General features: G+C 42.8%; 1 protein-coding gene across 1 annotated transcript; it reads left to right on the forward strand.

Annotated features, from left to right (window-relative positions):
* Positions 1 to 14,924: 14,924 nt before the first annotated feature.
* On the forward strand, positions 14,925 to 15,590 carry LOC149245478 (uncharacterized). Its single transcript, XM_089438755.1, has one exon. The coding sequence runs from the start codon at positions 14,925 to 14,927 to the stop codon at positions 15,588 to 15,590; it is 666 nt and encodes a 221-aa protein (XP_089294881.1).
* The last annotated feature ends 257 nt before the right edge of the window (positions 15,591 to 15,847 follow it).

A 15,847-nucleotide genomic window follows, 5' to 3' on the forward strand; every position in this document is an offset into this window, starting at 1 on the left:
CATTCAAGAAAAATCAAATGAGGAGTCAATAATAATAAACCGACATGATGAGCATGATCATGCGGGGAAGCATGACAAATATAGTATGTAGGATGAGCCATTTTTGGAGGGTCAGTGAAAGGTTCAAGATGAAGTTGTGGTCATGGGGCATCTGGTGCAGACAAATACAAAGACATTCAGCAGGGCACCAAAATTTCCAGTAGAGAACTTTTGAGAAAGGATCATGCATTTCAAGGCAGATCTTATGATGTTGAAGCAGAGAGTTTGGATAGTCCGAGACACTGTCTTACAAGAGAATAGAAAAATTGATGAGTTCATAGGGGTATGTGCCAAATCAACGACCAAGTTATCTAGTGTTGAGGAACAACTCAAGTCCCTCACAAGGCTATGAGAGGAGTATAGTGGGGAGTTCTAGAGCAACGCTCTATAGGAGTACATAGATAAGGCTTGCAACACTACCAACCCACCTTTATACATTGGGAAGAGCAGGGCAAAGTTCTCCAAATGCATCATGTTGGGTGACCGAGTGGAGCAGCATGAGTTGAGCATCGAGCAACATCAACATAGTATATTTGCAGGTATTCATCCTTCCCAAGGCATGGATTGGCGAGAGATTATGAGTTGGTACTCTATTGATGGGTTGATTCTTAAGAGGATACTCACAGCCAAGGACATCTTGCAACTTTGGCCCATTGGCACGGACAGTGGTGGAGGGCTGAGATGGTATCATAACCCACAGGTCCCAGGACTTAGGTGGCATTGGAATCCAGGAGAATCCATTGGGGGCAAGATCAACTGGAGGATTGTTTGGGATCCAAGTGAATCTATCAAGGGAAGGATTGAGCAGAGGATTGTTTGGGATCTAGGTATTGGAGACATAGAATAACACACTGGGTTGTAGGGATCCTGGTATTAATGTCCATATGCTTATGTTGTGGATAACAATGGATTGCTTGAGGGCAAGCAATCTTTGGGCAAGAGGATTTGTAATATTATGTTTTTTTGGATATGGTCAAACGGCAAAATCTCCCCATGGTATTCACTGTGGTATTTACCCATAGTATTTTCCCACAATATTCCCCTTCGTTTTTCGAGGGAAAACAATAAAATAGGGTCTTTAGAGAGTCCATCAAGGCTATAAAAGGGGATAGAAACTAAGCATTTGGATCATTCGAGTTTATTTATCTTGTTATGTTTTTCTTGAGAACTTGGTGTGGCCAATTCCAGTTTGATCCAGGGACGAAAACCCCGCCGGTTTTATTTTGTCTGGTGGATCCATCTAGGGTCCATGATTGTGCTTCAGTGCATTTATCTTCTCTTTGATAAGTAGCTGTGTGTGCCATTGCAAAGGCTTGAAATTTATTGTATGGCATGTACTATTTCTTCAGTTATTAATATAAATAAACGCTGCATTTTCAGATAAGTTTTGTGTTTGGTGTTTTTATTGTAAATTTTTAGAACTTCTAAAATGTACCAGTTCTCTTAGAAATTTTGGTGTTTGGGATATTACAGAATATGTCTTCCATTTTGGAAAAAAGGAAGTCTACTTAGCCTAGGCCATAAGAATCTTGACCCAACCTTTCCAGTGTTCTGAATATGCTATGACAGCAACTAGTGTTCAACACGTGTCTCAAATTTATGGAACGACGTTGAGGGATCAGCCAGATTTTTATAAAAATCATGCCCAAATTTCCATTGTTTTCCCAAAAATGACACCTCATTAGAATCTAGTGGAAGTCAAGCTAGCATTTGCACACAATGTGTGACATTGACAAGGAGATCTTTGTTCATATGAAGAGAGATATTGGGTATTACTGGTTAAGAGTAATTATATATACGTTGGTGTCTTTGTATATAAGTTGGGTGGTTCTGTGGTGCAGGGCCATGCTTATGTTAGTGACTAGTCCTTTGTGCAAAGGTTCATTAAAAGTGATGATAGCTCATTCCTTGGTGATTTTAGCTGCAAAACGTGCCTTCAAATATTTATATGGCAAATACATCTGTTGATGCACTGGATAGTGGGATAGTGGAAATCAAGTTGTTTCCATTGTTGAAGAAACAAATCTGGGGCAAGATTCTGTCGAGGCAACAGCAGCTGTGGACTCAGACGTACCTAGCTATAATACAAGTGCTCTATCTGCTAGCAGGGCAGAAATATCAAGTCATAGTACAGTTGAACACTTAGAGCCTGGTGTTGGGGAGCTGCAATTTGCTAGAAGTAAAAATAACTTCGGAAGGCATTATAATTGGCAGTGTTCTCATAAAAGAAAGCAGCGAAAATCCCACCGGGTTTCAAATCGATATAAGAATATGATGAATCTTAATGTCGAAATTCAAGGAGATGTGGCGTCTCTGGAGGATGCGCTAGAGCAATTTATTGCACTTGAATGGCCGGATGGGGAAAATAGATGCAAGTGTGATGGATGTGATGCACTTATGTAAATGCATTGAAACAACTTACTGTCCATCAGGTTCCTAATATTCTTACAATTGCATTAAAAATATTTCGGACTAGGAAGTTTGGCAAGTTGAACAGCAGGGTAACATTCCCTGAAGCAATGGATTTGTTACCTTATGTGATTGGAAAGGGAAACGGTTTGCATATATACAAGTTGTGTGCTGCTGTGTGCGCATTGATATGCTTAATGCCTCCCTTTTTTGGGGGTCATTATGTATGTTATGTAAAGGACCTGCATGGATCAGGGTATAGAATAGATGACTGCAAAGTTAAGAGAGTTGCTTTAGAGGACGTATTGTCTGGAAGAACTTATATGCTTATGTTTGATTCCACCAGTTGTTGCTAATAGCCCTACCTCAGCAGTCAAAAAGTGGCAAAATATGATTTTAATCACAGTACATATTTGTCCACAGTCAATCTCACTTTACATCCTGTAGGACCGATGGATTTGTATCCAGTCTGTTTGAAGTGGTGGAACCCCTCAGGAGCAGCCTTACAAGCAGAGAAATATGCAGGAGTCAGATTTAGCTACAGGACCTTTAAGTAGTTGTGATGTGGATATGGTGCCTATAGATATGATATCCAAAGGATTCAGGATGTCCATGAAAACTCTTTTACACGCTATTTGACTATTGAAGAAGATTATAAGGGCTCAAAATTGGATTGCAGTCTCCTTAAAACGATCTATAAATGAGTCGCCTACATAGGAAATCAAGCAGTGCATTGGCTCTGGAAGAATCATTTTTGGATCAAATGAGATTCCATGTGATTTTCGCGAAATCTTTCTCTAACTAGTTCATTCTCCTCAACCTGGCAGATGTCCAAGGGATGCTAAGCAATCAACTTTTCCTTTGGTTCGTGCCAGTGATTGCGTCTTTCACACGAGGAAAGAACCCATGGGTAAAGCGGGAGCATATTTCTAAATGGTAATGCAGAAGACTCTCATATTGTTTGTCATGGAGATGAAATTTGCGGCCATAAGGTACATATGTTCCAAATGACTCTTCTTTTTGTTCTCCCGACCATCTGAGAAGCCTATTTCTCAAGCAAAATCACATAATTGTGGTAAAAGATGGGAGCACTTGGTCGAAAAGTGTATTTCGCTGACGTAACAATTGAAAATGGATTTTGATTCATTCCTAAAGAGTATCGCTTACAGTGAAAAAAAACAATTGAAAATGGAAGAAATTTGTTACTGCAGAATATTACAAGTATTGACGGTAGAATTTTGTAAATCATACTTTAGCTGTTGGCAAAATCTATACTCCTCGAAAATAGAATAGAAGGACAGCTGGTTAAAACAGGTGGCAGAGTTTTCCTAGTTTATTGAGCAGTTGAGACACTGCATAATTATAGGTATCAAGCCCATTTTTGTTTTTAGAAATTTGTTTCACAATACTAGGCAGATGCCTAGCCTTGTTAAAGAATAAGTAAGTCAGTTGCAGAGGTTAGAGGGGTTGGCTTTTGATAATAATAATGTGGAAAAGTTCCGGAATAAATAGGTAAGGTTTCAAAAATTGAGAAAGTCATAAAAATCGGGAGAAAATCTAAAAAATTGGTAAAAGCTTGGCAAAATTAAAAAATCACTAGTTCAAAAAATCTTCTAACTGAAAAACTAGCGATTTGAGGATTTTGTTGGGATTTTGTTAACACTAAATAAAAACACTTGTAATTTGTATTGAAGCAATTTACTTTTAAAAAGTTTAATCAAAGGACTCATGTTTCAGCTTATGGCAGTTTGTTTACAGTGTGAGTGAATTTCCTGTTATTTTTCATAATCTACTCTTTTGAGCATATTAAAATTGTATGGGACATAAGAGAGACTAAGTTGATCAAATTTTCTTATTCCCCCTCTCATTGTTATGTTTAACACTGAGACTATAATATAGAGAGGTTGTTTGTTTGTATTATTCCTTTGCACTTTTAAATTGCTCCCTTGATTTCATATAATCGAGATATGTTTTATTGTTGAGCTACTAAATGCTTTTATATACACTTTTTCACCTTATTAGATAGCTTATATATTCAGGTTGAGTATGAACATTGTTTGATATTTTTCTACAATATTCTTTCATTTTTTTCAACTATTTGTAATTGTCATGGTTGAATGCTAGTCCTTTTGGTTGAACTTTTGGAGGGATAGTGTTTTTCATCTTAAAGCAATGAGTTTAACCCTTAACAACCATTATTTTATAAAAACCCCTTAATCATGATACCTTGACCCAATTTCCTAGGCAGAAACTGTCTACAAGAGACAACACAATGTAAATGGATGACTTTTTTTATCCTTATTCCATATGAGGATTTTTTGTACATATATCTCATGTAAGGACTTATATATATATATATATATATATATATATATATATATCAAGCATCTTGAAGTGAAGTCCATCAATGTAAATGTAAATAGTGACTTCTCTTACAAATATTTTTTTTGTAAATATATCTCCTTTTGTAAATATATCCATCTATCCAAAATGATTCGAGCTAATGGAGCTCCTCTTGAGTCCTTTTGCATAGATGAGCCCCGTGTTTGATGACTCTATGCGGCCATCTTTGGTATCTTAGAGGATTTCCCTCTTGGTTAACAACTCGACAGATATGAAGTTGTTCAACAACTATTTTCAGAATCTAAGAAAATGTCGTTGGCGCCTCAATGTTAGATTTGAGCTCATTTAACTTGTCGTTCATTGTCGTGGTTGTAGGGAAGTTTATATTCGTCCTGCTAAAATGTAGTTAGATCCAATCTTTTTGTTGCTAGAAGTTGCTTGCCTGGGCCCTCTCTTTGTGGAAGCACAATGAGTGTCTCAAATAAATTTGTGAAGAAGACAAAAACAATTCCTTCTTTGAATATGGGGTTTTCCTCTAGCAAAACAAAATGTGGTTCTTTTGAAGGAAAAAGGGTTATTGGGAAAGTTTATTGGCCTGTTGACGGTGCTGGACCCGCCAACATATCAGGGGATCTCCCCGGTAAGAAGTCCCAATTAGACCTTAGACCGTTTGGTGTAGGAGTCCCAACAATGGATCGTAGGGTAATGCCTTGACCGCGATTTCGCACAAAGACAAGTAAGATAACTCTGTTGGTAGCAAGGGTGTGACAACTGCAGTAAGACAAGGAAGGTGCATGAATGGTTCTAACACACAGAGAGTTAGGTGAGTGTGCCCCTTGGAAACCTGTGGTAGCACACGGCTTGGAAGGGAACACATGAGTGAAGATGCATCACAAACTGGAAAAAAAGTTAGCTAACAATCCAAAGTGATGGTTAAACCAATCAACACATTTCAATAAGATTCATACGTACTTATGCAGAATAGTCCATACATGCATGCGTAACCAAACAGATACATATACCATTTAGAGTAAACAAGATAGCTGGAATACAATATGACATATGCATGAAACGTGTTGGCTCTGTTATATTAAGAAGTGTAAGTTCCAGTCATACAGTGGAACGTTACAGCCACAACCGCCTGCTCCTCCAAAGAGATGTACTAGCTCTGCGCAGTGGAGAAGCCAAGGCTCGTTACAATATTGTCCAAGATTTCTCTAAGATAGTCCTATCGGAAGCTTGGTTGACCAAAAGCCTATCTAATGAGTTATGAGGTGCTATTTATAGCAAAGGGTGGAGTGATCCTTGACATTCCCCTTTGAGACCGTTCATCTACCCTCATGACTCTTCAACTACTCTATGATTGTTACATTCAACTATCGACACTTGAACTTCCACTTGACAAGACGTTACATTACAATGCACATGTGCCCATGTGAGACAAAATGGCTTGAGAAATCCATGCAAGACATCACTGACACTCAGACCGTTGTGGTGAGACCAACTCTTTGACATGCTTGTGATGGTCGAAGGTGATGAGTTGATGCCAAGCTTGGTTGTCCGTGATGGTGTCCGTGTGCTCAATGGTGACATCTTGCTGAAGTGAACTCTTGCCTTCATTGCATTCGGGTGCATTGATATGGCTCCTCTGTCCAACTCGTCTAATAGCATGTGCATGGTCGTCCTGGTGCGACCAGACCGACAACATGTTTATGCATAGTGTCTACGTTGCTCTCCAAGCATGTGCTGGTGGCTGTGTGCATCAACTTGTCAAGGTACATGTTTAGCTCCAATCGGACTTGCTTCTTGTCTTTTCCTCGGTGAGTGTGCCAAATGGGTGGGATCACATGCATGCACATAATGACATGCATGTTTCTACATTCCCTTGCATGTGATTAACAACACTGCTTACCTTGTATGCTCCGTGCCAATTGCTAGTATGGATCTATAACTATAACTTATATAGGTGTAGTTTCATCTGTGAGTGCATGTTGCGCCCCCTGCTGTACTTGTTCCTGCTACAACTCATTCTCTCGTCTATGTAGCTCCTGTTCTTCCTTGAGTTGCTGCTTCAGCACATGCAACTCCTTCTTTGTTCCGTTCTCTGCCTTCGCGCGATCTTCATGTCGCTTTGTCACCTCATAGCCTAAGTCTCCAAAGTTGCTTTCATCACAAGTGGATCTGCTTGAGCTTGCAACTTTGTTTTGCCTCTGTGTTGTCAACAACCTTCCTCTTGCATTCGTTGCATCTGGTATGCTGCCTTCAACTGATGTTGATGGTGTTGCTCACTGTGATGTTGCTGCCGTCATATCTTGATGTCCTTGTCTACGAACAACTTGATGTCTTCGTGGGTAGGAAATTTCATAGACACTTGATCGACTGCATCCCCAAGTGTGCTCTGAACGGTGTCTTCTACTCTGCTCTCCTGGAAGCCATTGTACTTGTGCTGCTGAGAGACAGATGAACACCTGCGATACCTGGAGACATGGAAACACTCATGGCAAGAAATCGGTCAGTAGAAAATAAAAATGAACTTCAGAATTGACTTGCAACATACCTGTGTGACTGATCATGAAGGTTACGCAATTTTCGTCAGGAGGCCAGGAGACTGACAGCCAAAACTGCGCAAGGCACAGTCTGCACTGTTAAGAGGCTGATTGATTGTGGGAACTGCGCAATGCACAGTCCAGCCTGGCCTGTTGAGGAGTGAAACTGTGCAATGCACAATTTTAGTCAGCAGTGACATGCAACCAGCAAACTGCATTGTGCAATTTCTGGGGCCAAGAGGACACTACCTCCAAGAATTGCGCAATGAAAGCCTGGAGGTCAGTGCCTAGCTAGATTTGCGCAATTTCTGGAGGGAAGGTAGAGCCTTCGCTTCTGGAAATGCACAATGTTAGCCGGGCAAGACACAGTCTGGGCCAAGGCAGCCTAGTCCGATCGACGAGCGACTGAAAAATGAGAAGTGTGAATGCATGAGGAGATGAGTGCAAACAAGAGTGAATGATCATTCATGCAAACAACAAGTGAAAGATTTAGGAAATGAGAAAGCAAGCAAGTGCGTGAAGCGAGTTGCCGTAATGGCGACCGTCCGTGTAAAAACAATTCCATGCATGCGACAATAGTAGATGCAAATGAAAACTTAAACGATGCTAGTACAAGCTAGTATGCATGTAAATGACAACAAGCGCTCACTGAAATCGAGTAGACAACACTCACATAAAGTGAAACACAAAAAGCGACAGAAACGCAGCGCAAGTCATGAACAACGAGCTTACCCCAAGACAACTGAGTTAAATGTGCTGACGAATCCTAGATGCAATGTGGGATGCCAGAGCTACAAGGACGATGTGAGGAATGACCTATGCAACATCTAGTTGATAAGTTTTGATAAGATCGAGGTTGTGACGCACATGCCACAAATCTAGGAAAAGCGACACTTAGCAGGAGGTTTCTGAGATGATCCTTGCATGTAACCTCCAGCTGATAAAAATAGATCCATTAATCAAGGGATTCCTTTGCATGTTGCCTTGGGAGGAGTAGCCTATGCATGCAAATCAGTTTTGATCGGTCTCGGAGGGAACCAGTCAACTCAATTGCACATGTAAGAGCCTACTCAACTGCTAGGATAAAATGCGCATTTATGGGATGGAGTTGGGTTGGATGCCCAAGAGATTTGAGCAATTTCTGGGCAGAGCAACTGACTACTGCCTAGGATTACGTAATTCCTGGGCTGAGTAGCCCTGCTGGGAAGAATTGTGTAATTTTCTCAGTGAAGCTTGACTTGCAGATTTGCATAATTCTGGAGCCCAGCAGGCTGCCAGACAGAATTGTGCAATTTCTGGAAGGAAGGCTAGTTTCCCTCTAGAATTGCGCCATTTCTTAAGGGAAATGCTCATCCTACAACTAGACCAAGTGCGGAAGAAAAACTTGTGAGGGGAATGCAACAAGCTCTGATGAACAGGCTATCATTCTGCAAGAAAATCACTGAAGCTTGTGTACTTGACGAAGCGAGACATACTGCTGTGAAAGGTTGGTAGGGAGGTTCCAAAACGAAGCTAAGGAAAAATTTTGGAGGGTGGTTGTAGTCGCTACAACACTTGGCGACACATTGGTATAACTCTAGTTCTCTGAATGGACCTTGTTCATGAAAAACAAGTCTAACACCTCTTGAAGTATTGTTTAGTTCTTTGTTCGTCTTGGTTTCACACTAGCCTGACTGTAAGATGTAGCATCCGCCAAGCTCTTGGTCGAATGACACACATTCCAAGCCAAGACAACATAGTTGTTTCAATTGGGGTTGAGGGGTATATTGGTGCACAATAAGTATAATCATCAGAGTCTTAGTTTCATCTCTGGTGTTGTTTCGCTGCCAGCAAGCCTGGACAGTACCCCGACGGAGTCACATAGGAACACAAGCATGGCTTCGCTGCCAGCGAGCCTGGTTAGTACCCCGACAGAGTTACTTGCATCACCTCTCTGTGCAAGAAGCCTTTCTCTTCTTTCGCCTTATTCATTTTTCATTTTTTGAAATTTTCACTTTTCATTTTTTCATTTTCACAACTGTGCATAGCACTTATTCATTTGAGAGGCGGAAGAGGGATCCCGACTTATTGAGAGAAGAAGAGGTTGTTCCTGCAGAGAAGTAGTTTATTATACCTCTGACGTGCCTGTTAAGGTTTTCCCCCTCACCTTACTCTACTTGACTGAGCTGACAAGGGTTAACCCAAAAACAACCGACTAGAGTAGGTGACACTAGTTAGTGCACAAGTGTTGTGTTTTCACCAAGGTTCACCTCGAATAGTACATATTTTCTATCGACATATCACGAACTAAAAGTAACAAGTTCTTCATACAGAGGCAAGATGACAGATAACCAAGTAGTGATAGCTGTACAAGGCCTCTTATACTTTACCCAACTTGTTTCAAGAGTCATACATGGTTTCATGCGAAACTAACCTATGAACAAAACAAGCAAACAAACAACAAAGCAGAGCAGAAGAAGTCAAAGTGAAAGAAAAGTGAGTAAGAAAACAAGAAAGCAGACAAATAAACAAACAAAATAAGTAAGAAAACAAGCATGCAAGAAAACCAATTGAAAGAAAATATTACTCCTACCCCTAAGCTAATGGTGCATGGGTTTTGATCACGTGAAGTCATATTTCCAATGTAGCCACCAGTGCATTGGTTGATCCATGTTGGTGAAGGCTTGGTCCGCGAGCAACCTGGTTGTGCTGACCAACAAATAAGAAAGATATAACAATGAAGACAAACACACTTCATGTTTAAAAGTGCCCATAGGACATAAGTGAGTGCAAGTACATGACAAGCAATCCGTGGACTTATCACGGTGTCGTGCGACACTGCGTGTAGCTGTGAATCATACACACATTCTTGACTATGAGATGCAAGGAAACGAAAGAAACAAAGACAAATTGTGTCGTGCACGCGTGCTTGCAATGTAAGATTCTTCCAATGCATGAGCGATGGGATCGTGCAATTCGAGTGGAGGAAGCATGATCTGTGTGTGAGATTGATCTTTAATGCATACATATGAGTGATGAGGAGCCTTGGGTGATTGAACAATTTCCTGATCGGAAGTGAAACTAACCCCAAGAGAGCGAGGGCTTGACATAACCATCAGCTCGTGACGAAGCCTCGACAGTCTTGGGTGTTTCAACTTCATCGTTAGATGGATCAGCATAAACCGGTGGCTTCGAAAAATCAACTGCGATATAATCATGATCATGCTCGAATATGGGAGTAAACAGATCACGATAGCCACGATCATAAAACGATTTCATCGATATCCTCACAATTTGATGAATCAAACAAAGGATTAGATGAGAAGCAAACAAATTCATCCTATTTGTTTCCAAAAAAGGCAGATGAAAAATCAAGTGGATCTTCAATGAATAACTTATCCTCTCCGTTGTCATATGATGGACTGACATTCGGTGTGTCCTACGAGTGATCAACAATGGGTGCATTCGTAGATGAAGATACACATGTGAAATCATGGATGGCAGGTTCACAAAAGATGTCAGGAAAGAAAAGAGGAGGCTCAGACGGAAAGGAGTCATCCTTTGCCGAGTGTTGATGCTCAAGTTCCCAGTCATACTCTTCATGAATGATAGCGCATGTTGGTTGTGCAACACCAACTCCGTCAGTGGCTTGATCCTCATTCACAACAAGTGTAGAGTCCAGAATGGAAGAACACAAGACAGTATCATCCAGAGGATTAGGCGAGTATGATGAAGGAGGTTGTTGAACAAAATGCATATGACAACTCGATGGACTCACAACCAAGTCTATGTGAAAATTAAGCGAAGTGATGTTGGGAGTATGTGACAACTGAACATAAGTGTGAGCATGATCTCCCACATCACTCTATAGTGGTGGAGTTGTTTGATGAGGGGACGGCGGACAGTCACTTGTGACAATGACCATCTCCATCTGAGATTGCGCAGCTTTATCACTGAAGAATACTGAGCAAGGCTTGATTTCAAACTTCTTCTTGGACTGAGCATATTTCTTAATGCAATAATCAAATCAATCCCAAAGATAGAAAAATTTCATCTGGCTCTTCGGAGTTTGAAACTGCAAATCACAGAAGCATTGCCAAAAATCCATAAGCGATTCATGCGGAGCCTTCCGTTGTAGTAACAGTTTTTGGTGAAGATGGTCTGGATCAAAATGATAGAAAGTGTCTTCAATGAGATCGCAAAAGTGCTCAAGTGAGTACACGCTGTCATCCGATAAGTTGTACAACCACCGATGTGGAGATTCACGAAGTGTGTATGCAAGCAAAAAACTGGCGTGTTCGTCAGAACATCCATCTTCCTCATGAAGCATCGAAATAAAGTCATGTAAGAACTCAAGCCAGGCCACTTTGCCTTCAGCATCATACGTGTAAGTGGACAAGAGATCAAAAAACTCCCTCGTGATGGTAACAGATTTGGTATTCGAAAAACATCGCGGAGGGAGAAGAGTGCAAGACTCCATGATAGATATATAAAGGTTAAAAACAGGATGAGAGGACATAGCTTGTCATCAGGCCCTCCTTCTAGCACCAAAAATGTTGACGGTGCTGGACCCGCCAACATGTCAGGGGATCTCCCTGGTAAGAAGTCCCAATTAGACCTCAGACTGTTTGGTGTAGGAGTCCCAGCAGTGGGTCGTACGGTAATGCCTTGACCGCGATTTCACACAGAGGAAAATAATATAACTCTATTGGTAGCAAGGGTGTGACAACTGCAGTAAGACAAGGAAGGTGCATGAACGGTTCTAACACACAGAGAGTTGAGTGAGTGTGCCCTTTGGAAACTTGTGGTAGCACGTGGCTTGGAAGGGAACATGTGAGCGAAGATGCATCACAAACTGGAAATAAAGTTAGCTAACAATTCAAAGTTATGGTTAAACCAATCAACACATTTCAGTAAGATTCATACATACTTATGCAGAATATTCCATACATGCACGCGTAAGAAAATAGATACATATACCATTTAGAATAAACAAGAGATGAGAATACATATTATAAAGAAGTTACTATGGAGACCTGGTCCTCTGGAACCCTTGGCGATGACAGTAAAACCCTAGGTTATTATGGAGACCTGGTCCTGTAACCTTGCAGCGGATACTATGGCATTCTCTGGGGTTAACCACATGGGTCTGACTGCATTTACTGATTGAACAATTAGTTTGACCTCGTGACCCATACTGGGTTGTCTTCTACAGCTGGGTATCTGCTCATCTTTTGTGAACACCATTATAGTTTTGTTACTCTCCCCAGGTATTACGGAGGTCAGTTTACTGTTGGTCAGCGATGGTAGAAGAGGACCTCGTGGACTACGAGGAGGACCCGATGCTCGAACAAGAGATCTGGTCTCATCAAGCTAGACTCGACACTGGTCCCAGGCAAACAAAAGCTCATCGGGCGACAAATGCACTACCGATGCCACAACACACGCCCTCCACCGGAAAATGGCTCCCTCCTGCTGTCAACATTGAAGACCTCCCCGGGTTGGAATGCCCTCCACTCTCACCAGCTACCTTAAACCTTCTCGGCACCAGTCTACAGGCCTCGCCCACTTTTGACTCTCCCCTGGCCCCATTTCTGCATCCTTCCATGCCACTGAATGCACCTTCCTACTCATTCACTCCGGCTGGCCCTTCAAACCCCACACACCCCGCTCAATCCTTCGCGCATCCAGGCTCCTGCAGTGCTAACCCTAATTCACCAATTCAGTCTGGGTGCTTTAGCTCACCCATCCCAAACCCTAGACCTTCATTTTCTATCCCTCACCGCTCCTTAGAAGCATGCAGAAGTTTACTTAGGGAGCACCCTACGGGCCAGCGCATGGACAAGCCCGAAAAGGGCCGATGCCTCAAAGTGGTGGACTTAGACATAAACCTGACCTTCGGTGAAGACGTTCCTGTGGGAGATGCATTGGACACGATGAGGAAGGTTCTTGTTGGGCGAGTTCGTGGCAAGAACTATTCAGTGGAGCGCCTCGATCAATGGAACATGGAAGTATGAGGCTCTCTGTTGAAGGAACTCCATGTTATTAGGGTTTTGGCTAGGGGTTGGTTTGCCCTCCGCTTTCACAAGGAGGAGTACACGGACTGGATTCTATCCCGCTACTGGCATATTGAGTTAGCTCCTATGCTACTCAAGAGATGGGATCCTCTTTTCGATCCGGAGCGCGAACAGTTAGGAGCAGGACCTATTTGGGTCAGACTACCAGGTTTACCCATGTAGTTCTGGATCCCCCAGGTATTCAAGCGTATCGGCGGCGCACTGGGGACTTACCTTGAGCACAATCAGTCTTATGAGAAAACTGGAATCATGACCATGGCAAGGATTCTAGTCCACCTTGATACCAGGGAGGGACTTGAAGAGAAAATCACATTACACAGGTGACATTTCTCTCATCGACAGCTCCTTGACTATGAAGGAGTCCCCTTCCGTTGTAGGAGGTGCCACAAAGTGGGTCACCCGTACAAGGACTGTCTGCTACTTTCATCGCCGGCATCAGAGACCTCTTGCGGGACAAAACATCATCTCTCGAAGGAGCAGAACATGTGTGAACAGCAACAAGGACCTGCACCACCAGAGGTTATGGCTGGGGTGACACAGAAGGCAAAGAATCCGCGAAAGACTCCTCCCTCTCCACCTTGTACGCGCTCCAGATCTGCAGCGGGATCGGCTCCCCATCCGGGTAATGAATCTATTCCCATAACCTCTGTGTTTTTATCAGATGTTATGATTTCTTCATTGCATACACCTGTGACCCCCCTACCACCTCCCTCTACCCTATCTCCACCATCTCTTGCACCATTATCCCCCCTCCCCCCACTTTCTCTACTACACCTACATCACTCCGGGGTAATTCTACCCTCCCCCCATATACCTCCTCCCCTTCTGGGACAGGGTCACATCCCTACTACCTCAGATCCAGATCTTGGCACACTCCACCTCAACTTGGTTTGGGCTCTTCCCCCAGAAAGACTAACACAAAGCCCACCAAAGGGTGCCCATCCAAGATCAAAATAGCCATCAGAACAGCGGTGGCTGATGTGGCGCGGGGTCGTCAATCCACCATTGAAAGGGCACTTAGAGCATCTGAGCCCTCTATCCCTGTTCCCCCATGATCTGGCTCTCCTACAACTGCAGGGGACTAGCCAACCCCAATAAGAGATTGGCTTTGAAACATCTATTACACAACTCCAACTGTGACATCCTACTTCTCCAGGAAACTCTTGGTTCATCTGATATCATAACAAAAACCCTACACTCCATCCTCCCGGGCTGGTATTTCCAAGGATTGGATGCAGTTGGCAGATCGGGGGGTCTCACCATGGGAATAAACCCTAGAGGAGTCAAGCATATTTCATCCTGGGGCGGTTTAGGTTTCATTGGCATGGATATTTTTGCGAGTGAACTGGGGATCCAGTTAAAGGTGATTAACATATATGCTCCTAACCAGAACAGACTTGAGTTTTGGCACTCCATGTTAGACCACCCTCTTGTCACGGGTTCCACCATCATCGGAGGAGATTTAAATTTTTCAGTGGGGATGGAGGAATCATGGGGCCATCACTCTCAGATTGACCCTATTTCGGACTAGATGAGCACTCTGCTGGATACCTATAAACTCATTGATGTACCCATGAACAAGAAAATGCCCACTTGGCATAACAAGAGGACTGGAGAGGTTGCCCTGGGTCGGAGACTGGATCGCTTTCTGATACATGAAGACCTCCTCCGTTCCCTCACACTTTACAGGCAATGGGTTGGCATGGGGGGGCTATCTGATCACTCCCCCGTATATCTACAAATCTCTGGCCCTTCAAAAAAGCCTCGTGCCCCCTTTAAATTCTTTTCTGGATACCTAAAAGATCCTAAATACATCAAACTGGTATCAGATTTTTGGAAGGCACAACCCCCTCTCAGGGAGCAGAGAGTGGCTGCAGATTTTTGTGGTCGCCTAAACAAACTCAGGACTCTCACAGAGGAATGGTCAAAAAAGAAAAAATTGAGAGATGAACAGACCCTGAAGGACATTGAAGTGCAGATTTCCCAACTCACGGATGAAAAGGGGCTTGGTTACCTATCCAATGATACAAAGCTCCATCTGGTGAATCTGGAATCCCAGAAGGCAAAGATCCTACTTGAAAAGGAAGAACTGTGGAGGCTAAGAAGCAGAGCTATATGGCTCCATGCTGGTGATGGAAACACAAAGTTTTTTCACAATTTCGCCAATGGTAGGAAGGCCTCTAACACTATTTGGTAGCTGCCTTGTGAACAAGATGGTTGGGCCTCCACCCACCCTCAATTAGCCAGGCTGGGGAATTCTCATTTCAAAAATCAGTTCACAGCCCCGGCAGCCATCACCCTCCCGGATATCATTAATCTAGCCAGACACTTCCCGAGTTTTGTTAATCCGGATGAAGCCGAGGATTTACTTCAACCTGTCACTTTGGGGGAATTGGAGGGCACACTAAAATGGTTCAAGAAGGACAAAAGTCCTGGTCCGGATGGTTGGCCAGT

Source organism: Pinus tabuliformis, chromosome 7 (genome assembly GCF_031772625.1).
Source record: "Pinus tabuliformis cultivar Carrire ecotype Pingquan chromosome 7, CPIR1, whole genome shotgun sequence".
Lineage (NCBI taxonomy): Eukaryota > Viridiplantae > Streptophyta > Pinopsida > Pinales > Pinaceae > Pinus > Pinus tabuliformis.

Bases quoted from the DNA above. Each gene is read 5' to 3' on its own strand.
- LOC149245478 (XM_089438755.1), top strand. From the start codon at position 14,925: ATGAGCACTCTGCTGGATACCTATAAACTCATTGATGTACCCATGAAC.